The sequence below is a fragment of the Calidris pugnax genome, unplaced genomic scaffold, assembly GCF_001431845.1.
Source record: "Calidris pugnax isolate Ruff unplaced genomic scaffold, ASM143184v1 scaffold68, whole genome shotgun sequence".
NCBI lineage: Eukaryota > Metazoa > Chordata > Aves > Charadriiformes > Scolopacidae > Calidris > Calidris pugnax.
The window spans coordinates 6,263,188-6,275,669 of record NW_015090921.1 but is presented as its reverse complement, the minus strand read 5'-3'; the positions used below and the strand labels follow the sequence as shown (position 1 = coordinate 6,275,669).

The window sequence follows — 12,482 nt, the reverse complement described above, 5'->3', positions numbered from 1 at the left end:
ACTAAAGCATAAGTTAACAACTAAGAAGCAGACAGGTGTGCTGCCTGAGATTCTAACTGCAATCCAGCAGGCAGACAGACATGGATACACGTTCCTACCATCTGCTTTATGGGGTGAAGCATTTGCAGCTTTTCAAGACTTTGCACCCACAGGTGTGAGAAACAGTACTCAAGGTAACTAAAAACGGTGAACTACCAAAAGAGAAGGAACCTGTGTTTTGCAGATGGTCGGAAGCACATCAGGATTTAAAATCCACAGCAAGAGATCCAGCAAAAAACCCCCTAAGATTCAGGTAACAGGCAAGTGCCTTTCAGGCAGTATTTACAAAGATGTTTTTTAAACTCTACCATTAAAAAATACAATGCAATATGATTTACAGCTGGACTCGTCGTTTCTACAACCAGCAGATTCAACTATTAAACAGCAGTGGTGTTAACTCTTTTCCCAGCAGCTCTAGATTTACTTGAGTCTCTACTTTGTGTCCCAGCTCCAGCCACCCAGGAATTCGGAAGTGATACACTTTGCACCCACAGGTGTGAGAAACAGTACTCAAGGTAACTAAAAACGGTGAACTACCAAAAGAGAAGGAACCTGTGTTTTGCAGATGGTCGGAAGCACATCAGGATTTAAAATCCACAGCAAGAGATCCAGCAAAAAACCCCCTAAGATTCAGGTAACAGGCAAGTGCCTTTCAGGCAGTATTTACAAAGATGTTTTTTAAACTCTACCATTAAAAAATACAATGCAATATGATTTACAGCTGGACTCGTCGTTTCTACAACCAGCAGATTCAACTATTAAACAGCAGTGGTGTTAACTCTTTTCCCAGCAGCTCTAGATTTACTTGAGTCTCTACTTTGTGTCCCAGCTCCAGCCACCCAGGAATTCGGAAGTGATACGGGCCCCTCATGTACCCACTCACCCCGTGACACCTTTGCAGTGGTTTGGGGAGTGTCAGCATCCAGCCACCCTTAGGTACAGCACGGAAGGGAACCCACAGCTACTCCCCGTGAATCTCTAACACACTACAAAGGTTGTTACTGGCATTTGGGGAAGATGCTTGGCTTGGAGTGGGACACAACATTTCTGTAAAGCAACTGCAGCTGTCCTATTTTTTTGGCTAAAAGACTAAAACACATCACAGGCTGGTGTCTCCAGGAAGAAGTTTACATGGAGAAGCAGCCTCAAGGATTACTATGGAGAGAGGAGAGGTGGGTATGAAGAGAGCAGAGAGCAGCTCAAAGGACTCATAACCCCTTCCCTTTGCAGGAATGCACCATACCACTATCACCCCCCCAGCCCCAGCCGCTCCCTCCTACCATCAAAAAACTCAGTATGGAACTATTTTTTAAATCTCATTTAATAAAAGGTTTTTTAGATATATAGAGAATATTAAGTAAATAAGTTACATAGTACATTACAATCACATCAGCAAGATTTCCTTTAGTGTATTAATATTTTATAAAAAAAGCACACAAAAAATAAATTCAGTCCAGTCTATCACAACTGTACAGCAACAGGTAAATATATTTATATATGTACATTTTTAACATGTAACAGTCTTTTAAAAGGTGCCCTAGGCAGCAAACACACAAAAGGAAGTGTCTGCTCACTTGTTAAAATAAAAGTAATATACTTTATTATAAAGCATTTATACAGTAATTACAAAGGCTGACTGCTCCTGTACAGTACACCAAAGCTTTGACTACAAATGTAAAAACAGAACATAAAAAGAATGAACACAAAAAAGTTTATATCAAATCTGAACTACAGGGGGGAAAAAATACATGTGGAGAAGCTGCAGGAAACTGGTTTTTAAAATATACAATTACATTTCTATAAAAATATATGTTGTCTTCTAATCTGGAGAAGTTAAGGGGTTTTTTTTTCAGGCTCAGCTGCCAGTGGAATCCTCGTCTGGGAAAGACAAGTCCTGGGACAGCTGGGGGTTCAGCCTGTGCCTGCCCGGCCCCTGAGGAGAGAGAGGGCACGGGGGAGCGAAGCAGCTGAACCCAAGTGAGGAATTTACACAGAAACTCGCCCCACAAAAAAATCAAACGTGATTTGTAGCCACTGCTTCCCTTTAAAGCTTTATAAACTTTCAGGTGTGCAGCAGGAGATAAAACAGGGAGGAAGTCTGCGTGGGAAACTGATTTAGAATAAGGTTTCTGGCAGAGGTAATCACTGGACTCAAAGTGCCCTTGTATGAAGGCAGACAGGACTTGTGTGGCTACAGCCCTCCCTACTCCCATCACTTTTAAAATAGGACACGTACATTTAGGGACTTTCCAGTCTGCTGCCTGAAAGAGAATCAAGACGACCCTAATTGCTGAGAGTGAGAAAACTCAGCCTTGGTGGTTTAGAAAACGCTTTTTTGAATGTTGACTTTAATCGATAAAAATGACCAAAAGCCTCAGTCTGATAAATCAGGGGGTATTTTTAGCTAATTTGGACTTTGCATTACACCTCTAGTGTAATTAACATTACTAACAGATTAACAGATGAGTGACCTTTAAGCTTTAGCACATCTATCTTTGCCCTACCTCTGAACAGCTCTGTCCTACCTGGTCCTAGCTAGTGAGATGCCATGCTCCTGCCCCGCTGACTGAAATCCTGCAGGCCTTTAACTGACAGAGCTGAGTTCGCTCAGATACCGTTACCTGTATCGGTAAATGGAAAAAAACATCAAATAAATTAAAATGCAGAGATGTTCTTGCAGCCAGACGGCGAAACACCTGTCTCTGTATCAGATATGCATCACAAGTTCTTACATTAACAGCAAACCCTTATACTAAACGAGGATCAGTAAATAGGCCTTTAAATGATGGAAAATAACGAGCAAAGGGTTGTAAAATGGACAAATCAACAGAGCATAGAAAATAATCTTTTTTTTCTTTTTTTTTTTTAAATCTAATTGGAACAACACAGCCTTAAATTAACACTGTGCTGCAGTAAGGAGCCACTCAAGTAATTTTTTCACCCACTAAGAAAAGCAGCGGAATTCATACCAGATTAGACAAATTCAGTTCAAATGCTCTGTCCACAGCAATTGGGGGTTGATTGGTTGGTTTTATTAAAACAATTCTCTGCCAACTTTTGCCAGTAGGCAGATCTAATTCAGGTGCAGGATCAATTCGTGACTGCTGCCGTAAGCAATTGGGCGGCAGGTTTGGGTTTTTTTTATTTGTTTTTAAAGAAGACACTCAAAGGAGCATTTTTACTTATTCCCATGGCAAAAAAGAGATCTTCTGGTGGCTACTAGCAATATGCAAACATGCTTGGAAACAATACCATTTGATGCCACTTACTTGGAACATTTACCTGGTTTTGGGCAGCCACACTAACCCACAGCTGCTAGAGGGTATCCTCAGAAAAAGCCCTTTTCTGATTTTCTTCCAGTGACAGACCTCACTGTGCCACAGCTTCCTGTTCTCTCCTATGTCTACTGCAGCAGGGTGTTGGAGAGAAACAACTAGTACTAGATTCTGTGTGTCATACACACACCATTTTTGTGCAATTAAAGAAAATCTCTGATTTTTTCTTATCAGCACCTCAGTTGCTTATTCTTGATAAAAGAGGAAAAGTTACTCTTATATTGATTTCCTAAAATAGGGAGAATCAGTGAGAGATCTGGTCTTTGGAAGACTATAATAATGCTCCTGTTCAATCATCATCATATCTGAAATTGGTACTTAAAGCAATCCCATGATTTGCTGCCTATATCTTTGTACTTCATTCCATCCGATCAGTTGTTTGTCACCATAATTTGCTCTGCCATATCTCAAATTACTTGAAGCTTGAAAACTCCTGGGGCCCGTGACTAAATGTTTGCTCATTAGCAGTCAGGCATGCTCCCAGACACTAAGAATGCTAGAGTGAATGCAGGTGATGCACTGAGCAGAAGAGTAAAAGGCAGAGAAATGTCCTGACTCTCTGCCCATAAGGGGAACAGCACGTTTTGGTACAAACCTCTCTGCCGATTTGCCTTATAGGAGGAGACACACAAGTTCTAGTGCAGCTTCCTATTTTCTAGCTGGAACCATACCTGGTTAGTCCGTGCTACCCCTCGCTTTTTCCTAAGCATCTGCTCCTGATCACTGTCAGAAACAAGACCTGGAGCTAGACAAAACCCTTCATTTTTGCCACATTTCTCAATGTGTGCCAGTTCCACCTTCATCTCCACTTCTTTGTTATGTGTCTCCAGGCCTTCTCCATCTCTCTTAAGTAACTGTTCTGCTGCTGCCACACGGGTGTTCCAGATCTGTATTACTTTAAATCCTTTTTAGATACACTCATACACCCAGCTTCTTCCTGAACCGTTGCCCTGCAGTTCTCAAGATTTGGAAACTATTGTCAACTTCCCAGAAACACCCTTCACAACCTTACGCTTAATGGCATCGTTGCTTTTTATGGGAATGAATCCCAGTACTACAGGTGGAGCACGAGGTCCAGCTGCTTCACATACTGCCTGCCCTGGCACAGGGTGCTGAAGCTTCTGTTCTCTCACAGGGCCCCAGGATAACCACAGACAGGCATTTCTTCCCATTTACAAAAAGAAAATAAAGCTCTCAATAGGAAGACTGATTTGCTTAAGCTTATTTTAAAAAATTAGTAGCTTTTAGTTCTTTGCAGTTTTTGAATGATTTTAACAGCTCATGACACACCACCTGCTTTCACAGCCTAGTTAGTCAATGAGACCCATGCACCTAGAGATGTGGGACAGCCAGCCAAAGGCTGAAAGGAAACCGAATTTTGTTAGGAGGGAAAAATACAGCCTTGGCAGAAAACTAGAACAATTAAAGGCAAAAGTGTCAGTGATACTCCTACTTATTTTGCAAGAGGAGTATCTGCTTCTGCTGTTAAGAAAACAGATTCTATCCAAAGGCATATGTATGTCAAAGCAGACCTGGTGCAACAGCCAGCCTCCCCGGCTCACAAAGTCAGGCAATCGTGGCTGCACAAAGCCACAGGGTGGGGAAAGGCTGCCAAGAGGGCAAGCTGGAGCTAGAGCCACTTGCCAGAGCTAACCTGCAGCTTACCTAGCAGCATGCTGTACTTCTGGGCTTCACATACAGCACCCTGATAGGACCCCTGCATGGGAACACAGGGGCAACGCATTCGGTGTTGCACCACTGGAACAATCTTTATGAAATAATGGTGTCAGCTGTAGAGATATACACAACAATCCTGCGCAAATCACCTGGACCACTTCTTCTTGACTCTCTTTCCCCAGCAGGCTTTTGGTGGCTAGGCTTTTTGGGCTATTAGCATGTGTCAGTTCTGAAGGAGGAGCCAGCCTTTCAGCAGAGGGCAAGGCTCACAGCAGGAGAAGCCAGCAGGCTGGACAGCCACCAGCGTGGACATAAGTGACAAGCTGCCCCTGCACGTACACACTGTCCAACAGGAAGTATTTGGGAAACTGAGGCCCCAGCATAGAGGCTCCTGATGGTGGCAATTTCAAGGAATAAGTGAAGGCTCCCACAAGAAGAAATGGACGTGTTGAGAGGGAAAAGCCATTCACAGAGGGATCGCTGTTGGAGACGGGAATCCATTCCTCCCACCTCCAAGGTGCACACAATCCAGCACATGAGAAGCTTTTGGTTCATTCTCACTAAACAAACTTGCTCCCGTTTATGCAAAGTCAAAACCAGCAGTTTTCATTTCAAATTGCACTTGTGAAGCCCAGACTACTTTCCATTAAGGTAATCAAAGGCAGACTTATTTTGTTTTCCAAGATGAGACAACCCTCAAGGCCTGTGGCTACTCTAATCCTGCAGGATATTTTTATAGCCATTGCTGCATTTTTAATGGCATGAAAGAAACCACCTCAGGATTCCTTTTGAAAAATAATACTTCCTCTCAAAAGGAAGAAGTGTCTTGCTCATCCCAGTTTTCATTTTTGTGAAGCAGAGGCCAAAAGTGCACACCATCTTTCCCCAAAGTTTGTTGGCTGCCTGAATAAATGCTCAGAAAGGAAGTCAGGAAAAGTGTAATGGGAAGGAGAACTTGCTGAGAAAGGAAACATCTAGAAATCACCAGTGTCACAGTAACTGGATACACTTAGCTCAGAGCAGAGCATCATTTTCTTGCTCTGGTCTGGAAATCTTTATATCCAAGAGTTCTGTTATCGGGATTCCTGACAAGCACAAAAAAGAAAGGTCTGACTGACTCGAGAGAGAACTTATTTCCACTGCAGGTGACATTGTTCTATTATGTACCTCAGATATCATAAATAGAATAGAAATCTTATTTGTTTAAAAAAAAAAAAATACCCAAGTTGAAAGAAATCTTTTCATCTACCACTCCAGCTTGGTGAGTCCCAGCAAGGTGAAGTGGAACACGCGGCACGAGGGAACGGCAGCACTGAAACTGGGACCTGACGGGTCAGGCAGGAAAAGTGCAAGCAGAACAAGTGAGACCACCAAGAGGGAGGTTGGGTCCAGCCTTGCTACTCCCTCCACGGCTGGTCTGCTGCTATATTTCTCCATCTTCATCCGAGCTGGCGCTGCTGCTCCCACTGCTGCTGCTCCCGCTCTCGCTGCTCTCCTCCTGCCGGGCCTGGCTGTGGGCTGCTGCTGCCGCCGCCGCCGCTGCTGCTGCCTCTCTCTCTTGCTGCTTCAGTGCAGCTGCCTTCTTCTCCTGCTCCGCGTGGCTTTTCATGTGTGCGCTGCGGCTCTTCACCTTGTAGAACACCCTGCAGAAGCACACATGCATGTTAGCTTTGGTCTCTCCTACAGCCTCCTTCCCTACGTCTCCTGAAGAACTTCTGCTGCTCCAGCCTTGGGTTTGCGAGTGTTGGCACTTGGGTGGGCTCTATGGCAATGGGGCACCTACACAATGCCCCACGTGTGGCTGGGGGTGGGCCAGCACCAGGCAGAGTGCTTGCGGGAGCACCAAATGTCACAAGTTCAGCTGGAAAGTCTTCTTAATGGTGTCTTCTCCTTTGGCCTTGACCAAGTCCTACCTGCTCGACTTCCCACAGCTCTGCCCTTTCCAATGCCACACACTCCCTGCGAGCACAGTCAGGGCACCTTGGCAGGACCAGCCAAGTCCCAGCCACAAGAACCTGTCAACACCCCAGTGATGAAACTAGATGGACATTGCATTTTCTTGCCATCTCCTGGCTGGTATTACAAGATTCTCTATTGTTTTAAGAGTTTTTAAAAAGAAAAATGTAGGGAACTGAGTTTTCTTGACATTTATGAATCTGTTGGCAACAAAACTACAAAATCTACTAGAACTGGGTGAGGAAAGCTAAGTATATTTTACAGACACAAAAGATGGGTGCAAGTTTAACCAGCTGAACTGTGTACCTAATACCTGCTGCTGTAACAATGGTAGTGTCTTATATTTCTACACCACTGTTCTGAAGTAAAGCTGTACCATGTTCTTAATACGTGATCTAGCAAATACATAGAAATTGCTCGTTACAAAAACATAGCCATTAGAGAGGCAATACAGAATACAGCAGCTGTTTGAATGAATTCATTTGGTTGACACCAAATACCACACACAGCTAAAATGCAGGTGGTGTCTCATCCCATTTGAGGAAAAACAGTCAGTAGCAGGTAATTATCCAAGTAGCAGTAACTGAGTATCAGTATATGTAAAAGTCCCTAATCTGCGAGTATTAGTGAGGTAATAATTCATTAACATTACTGCCAGCCTCTCTGGCCTAAACAGACTTCTGTCTGTTTAGATGCCCTACTGCAATTTTGTGACTATTGCTGGAGGCAGAGTTGCACTTACCTGCCACATTTTTTACATGGAAACGTGTTTTCTGTGTTCTGAGTTTTATTGGTAGCATCTGATTTTATCTTCTGTTTCCGCCTCCTCCTCTGCACTGGAGCAGTAATAGGCTTTCGAGGCTTCACCGTTGCCTCCCTTGGTTTCCTTCCAATTCTGCTTGTGACACCTGCCTCTTGACTCCTCATATTGGCATCATCGTCCTTTGGAGAGAGGGGAACAGTTAAGGCAAACCGAAACTGAAACCCACCGTCAGAAGGAAGACAATGGCCGAGCTCCTGTGCTTCATTTATTCCAGACCAAGGTTTTATTTAATGAGAAAGTCTTCAGGATATTTTCAGAATATTTCTCATCATGGTCCTATGTGTGCACCAACCGCAAAGAAATACACCGGGTTTTTCCCCCCTTACTCATCCCAGTTCTCCCACCACAGCATACAGTCTGGTTGCTGGTAACACTCTAAGCTACCTCAGGCCCAGTCTTTTGCTCTGGGAGAAGACAGAAGTGTAAACTTTTTATATCTTCAACTGTCCACCTGGTATTTCCTAACTAGTTACAGAGTGAAGGTGGCATAGAAAACACAACCCGCGCAACGCAGCACTTACATCATCTTGTAGTGTCTCTTCATCTTTGAGAGGAAACGTGCTCTTTCTGTTATCCAGCCCTTCCTCTGCCTCCTCCTCTTCTTCATCCTCTTCCTCCTCCTCCTCCACATGCCCCTGTTCTTCACTGTAAATATCCCTTCTGGGAGGAAGAACACGTGCAAACCTATGGGAACTCTTAATCAGAAAATAAAGTACACGTTAATTTTGGTGTCTGTAATTAAATGTCATTATGTGACACAGGACACAAGTCTGTGAGTCTGGACTCCTTGACACTGACCAGACAGTTTCTGCTTTTGATTTTACCAGCAAATGAGACAACACACAAGATCAGACTTCACAACGCAAAAGAGGCGAGAGAAATTTAGGAAATTACCTTGATGTCAACTTCAGCTTCATCTCTCATGGATTTCTCATTAGCAACATCAATGTCCCCAAAGATTAAGGTCCCGTTGCGACCAATTTTCACCTGTTTCTTGTACGTGTAGTAGAATTCCACACACTGAGCCACTGTTTTGGTTTTTATCTGGTGTTTAAAAAACATGAAAGTCCACCACATTACATATTTTAAGAAAACTTATAAATAATTACTAAGAGTGCAATAAATACACTTTGTATTTTTCTTTCCTCAGTAGTCTCCATTCCACCATCACCTTCTTTTCTGTGTCCTCCGCCTGCGTGCCCTGTCCCACAGCCCACCCCCTAGGACCACTCTAGGAGAACTACAGGACCAACTTTCCAGAGAAAAGCTGGTCAATGTAAAGGTGACAGAACCTGGCACTGCGTAAGCTTAATGCACCTCTCAGCCTCCGAAACCTTCCAACTGAGCTGTCAGGCTCGAAAGCAGCCTTTCAGTTTTATGGAGGAGCTTTATTTTCCAGCAGCACTTCAGAGGAGACCAGACCAGAATACCGAGCCAAAAATGGAAAGGAAGGTTTGTGGCACTTTCCCATTTTGGCCACATGCATTTCACACACATACGGTGGGAGATGGTCACCAGTACAGACCTGTGACCATCTACATATTCTCTATTAGAGATTTTTCTGGAGGTTTTGGAATATATTCTTAGCTTCTGGGATTTTGGAACTTAAATACCCATTGGGTCTTTATTCAGAGGAAATACATAATGCAGTTCTTGATTCTGCACTCTCCTTCAGTGATCTCCCCCTCACTGAAGTGTCATACATGATCATTTTTGCTATCACTGTCACAGAAAACTGGAAAGAAAGATCCTAAAGGATGTGTCATTCACATATCCTTCTTTGGTCCTTTCCATCAGCAGCAAGGGTGTGTTGTGTGTGTTCTATTCTGCTTTATAAGCCAGCCATTTGAACCGTACTGGAACATCCCCAGCACTCTATAAACACGCCCCATAGAAGGGGTATCTGCAGTGTGGACTGATGGAAGTCACACAGCAAGTAGGAGGGTTAAGTAAACAACAACAGCAAAACAAACAGCATTGTTCTAGCTATCTAGTGAGATCTGATGCTGTGCTGAATGATAGGATTTCTCTGAAATCCTCTGAGTGCAGGACTTAACACTTAATACCGAGGTTTCAGCAGAATCAAGACTGAACTCGCTGTATTTAATGCTCAATAAACGTGTAAGAATGTATCATTGCTGTCTAAATAAAACCCACAAAAAACCAAAAACTTACAAGCTTTTGGACCAGGAAAAAGTCTTTCTTGTAGATTGCAATGCCCTTGTTGAAAAGTTTTTTTTCAGCGACTTTCCACTTGTCTGATCCTGTAGATAAAAAAAAAGTTGCAATTTCAAATGTTTACACTCCTACATGCTTTTCCTCCACACTCGCCTTGAGACAGATGTGCAGGGGTGCAGTCTCACATCACACCTGATCCAGCATAACACAGCAGACTGCTGTTAACACCCCACGGCTCCACTTCAGCCCTCCTCTCAGCACTTCCTTTGTGTCAGATCTGGTACCCAGCACCACAGGTTAACTCCATTCAGCTTGCAAAAACCAGCCCATTTGGTGAACTAAGATGTTTTCCAAAAGACACACTTTGTGGTGGCCCAGTCATTAGATTTTATACAAGGGAAAGGGTTGGGCAGGAGAATAGGATCTTCTCTCTCAACAGCAATCCACTGTATTTGAAGATTTAGTACCTCTCAAATATTCCTACTATCCTTGCCTCTAATAATAAACACATTTTGGAATCTCCTCCTGCCTTATGGATGCTACTTAGGTAATATTTCCCAGCCATTACGGTCAGACTGTGTAATAACAAAGAAATGTCATTTATATGTTTCGTGGTGCCAGCTATTAGATGTCTCTACCTCCTTACATCAGGTCTTTCAGGCGGCTGGAGTCACTCCAGATCGCTGAAGTTAGTGTCCCATGGGGCCCAGTCATTAGATTTTATACAAGGGAAATGGTCGGGCAGGAGAACAGGATCTTCTCTCTCAGCAGCAATCCACTGTATTTGAAGATTTAGTACCACTCAAATATTCCTACTATCCTTGCCTCTAATAATAAACACATTTTGGAATCTCCTCCTGCCTTATGGATGCTACTTAGGTAATATTTCCCAGCCATTACGGTCAGACTGTGTAATAACAAAGAAATGTCATTTCTATGTTTTGAGGTGCCAGCTGTTATATGTCTCTACCTCCTTACATCAGGAGGTCTTTCAGATGGCTGGGGTCACTCCAGATCACTGAAGTTAGTGTCCCATGGCTGACTATTTTTAATTAGGTACAAGACTGCAAAGGCAGGTTACGGCCTTTAAATTTTGCAGAAACACTGACAGGCATCAATAGTTGTCTGAGCTTTCTTCAGCAGTCTTGAAAACTCTTCCCATAAAACCCCCTCTTAACTCCACCCTGGAAGTTCATGCCAGAGAGGCTCTAGTTCTGAGGTTACCACAGCCTTTCTTCAGACTGTGTAATAACAAAGAAATGTCATTTCTATGTTTTGAGGTGCCAGCTGTTATATGTCTCTACCTCCTTACATCAGGAGGTCTTTCAGATGGCTGGGGTCACTCCAGATCACTGAAGTTAGTGTCCCATGGCTGACTATTTTTAATTAGGTACAAGACTGCAAAGGCAGGTTACGGCCTTTAAATTTTGCAGAAACGTTGACAGGCATCAATGGTTGTCTGAGCTTTCTTCAGCAGGCTTGAAAACTCCTCCCATAAAACCCCCTCTTAACTCCACCCTGGAAGTTCATGCCAGAAAGGCTCTGATTCTGAGGTTACCACAGCCCTTCTCGTAGGTACCATCTTCCTGCATTCTCTGTGGCTTAGTGTAAGGGATCATGTTCCCTTTTCCTCAAAGAGGAAATCAAAGCACACACTTCCAAGAGATGCAGTGTTTCTTACACTATAAATGTCATTATTTGCTCAGGCAAAATTCCTGGCAAGCCATCATTTGATTTACCAGAGAGAAGAGTCACTTTTTAATCTTCTTGTAATGTTACAGAGTTCCCCAAAAAAGCAGAAAAAAACTCCACCCTGGAAGTTCATGCCAGAAAGGCTCTGATTCTGAGGTTACCACAGCCCTTCTCGTAGGTACCATCTTCCTGCATTCTCTGTGGCTTAGTGTAAGGGATCACGTTCCCTTTTCCTCAAAGAGGAAATCAAAACACACACTTCTGAGAAATGCAGTGTTTCTTACACTATAAATGTCATTATTTGCTCAGGCAAAATTCCTGGCAAGCCATCATTTGATTTACCAGAGAGAAGAGTCACTTTTTAATCTTCTTGTAATGTTACAGAGTTCCCCCAAAAAAACCAGAAAAAGATGGAAAATTTCCTTTATGATAGAGAACCAGAATAACTGTGTGCTAACAAACCTGTGTAGTGATAATCTGCCAAAGGGTGGGTGGGTGATCGTACTGGCCTCTTCAACAGCAGTTTGGTCAAAGCTCCCTAACATAAACACAAATAAAATAATTAATTTAATGTTTGGGGTATTTAAAACAAAGATCAGGCAAATGTTAACGCTCTCCTTTCTGGCAAGTTAACTGAAAAGAACCATAGCAGAATTTAACACTGGGGACAACTTTAAAAATCCTATCCTTGACTATCTGGTGAGTCTTGGGCACTCCGGGCACGTTTTGGGGTATTTAAAACAAAGATCAGGCAAACGTTAACGCTTTCCTTTCTGGCAAGT

The 12,482-nt window shown here is 43.2% G+C and overlaps 1 protein-coding gene across 2 annotated transcripts in view; it reads right to left on the bottom strand.

Moving 5' to 3' along the window:
- Positions 1-1,345: 1,345 nt before the first annotated feature.
- The window catches only part of ELMSAN1 (ELM2 and Myb/SANT-like domain containing 1), a 42,965-nt gene continuing 31,828 nt past the window's right edge, over positions 1,346-12,482 (bottom strand). For both annotated transcript variants that reach the window (XM_014950348.1, XM_014950349.1), the window contains exons 8-13: positions 12,163-12,238; positions 10,006-10,094; positions 8,725-8,874; positions 8,352-8,525; positions 7,750-7,949; positions 1,346-6,694 (exon numbers count right to left, since the gene is read on the bottom strand). In XM_014950348.1, coding sequence (XP_014805834.1) covers positions 6,475-6,694; positions 7,750-7,949; positions 8,352-8,525; positions 8,725-8,874; positions 10,006-10,094; positions 12,163-12,238 — 909 coding nt within the window. In that variant the 3' untranslated portion in view covers positions 1,346-6,474. The remainder of the gene's footprint in view (positions 6,695-7,749; positions 7,950-8,351; positions 8,526-8,724; positions 8,875-10,005; positions 10,095-12,162; positions 12,239-12,482) is intronic.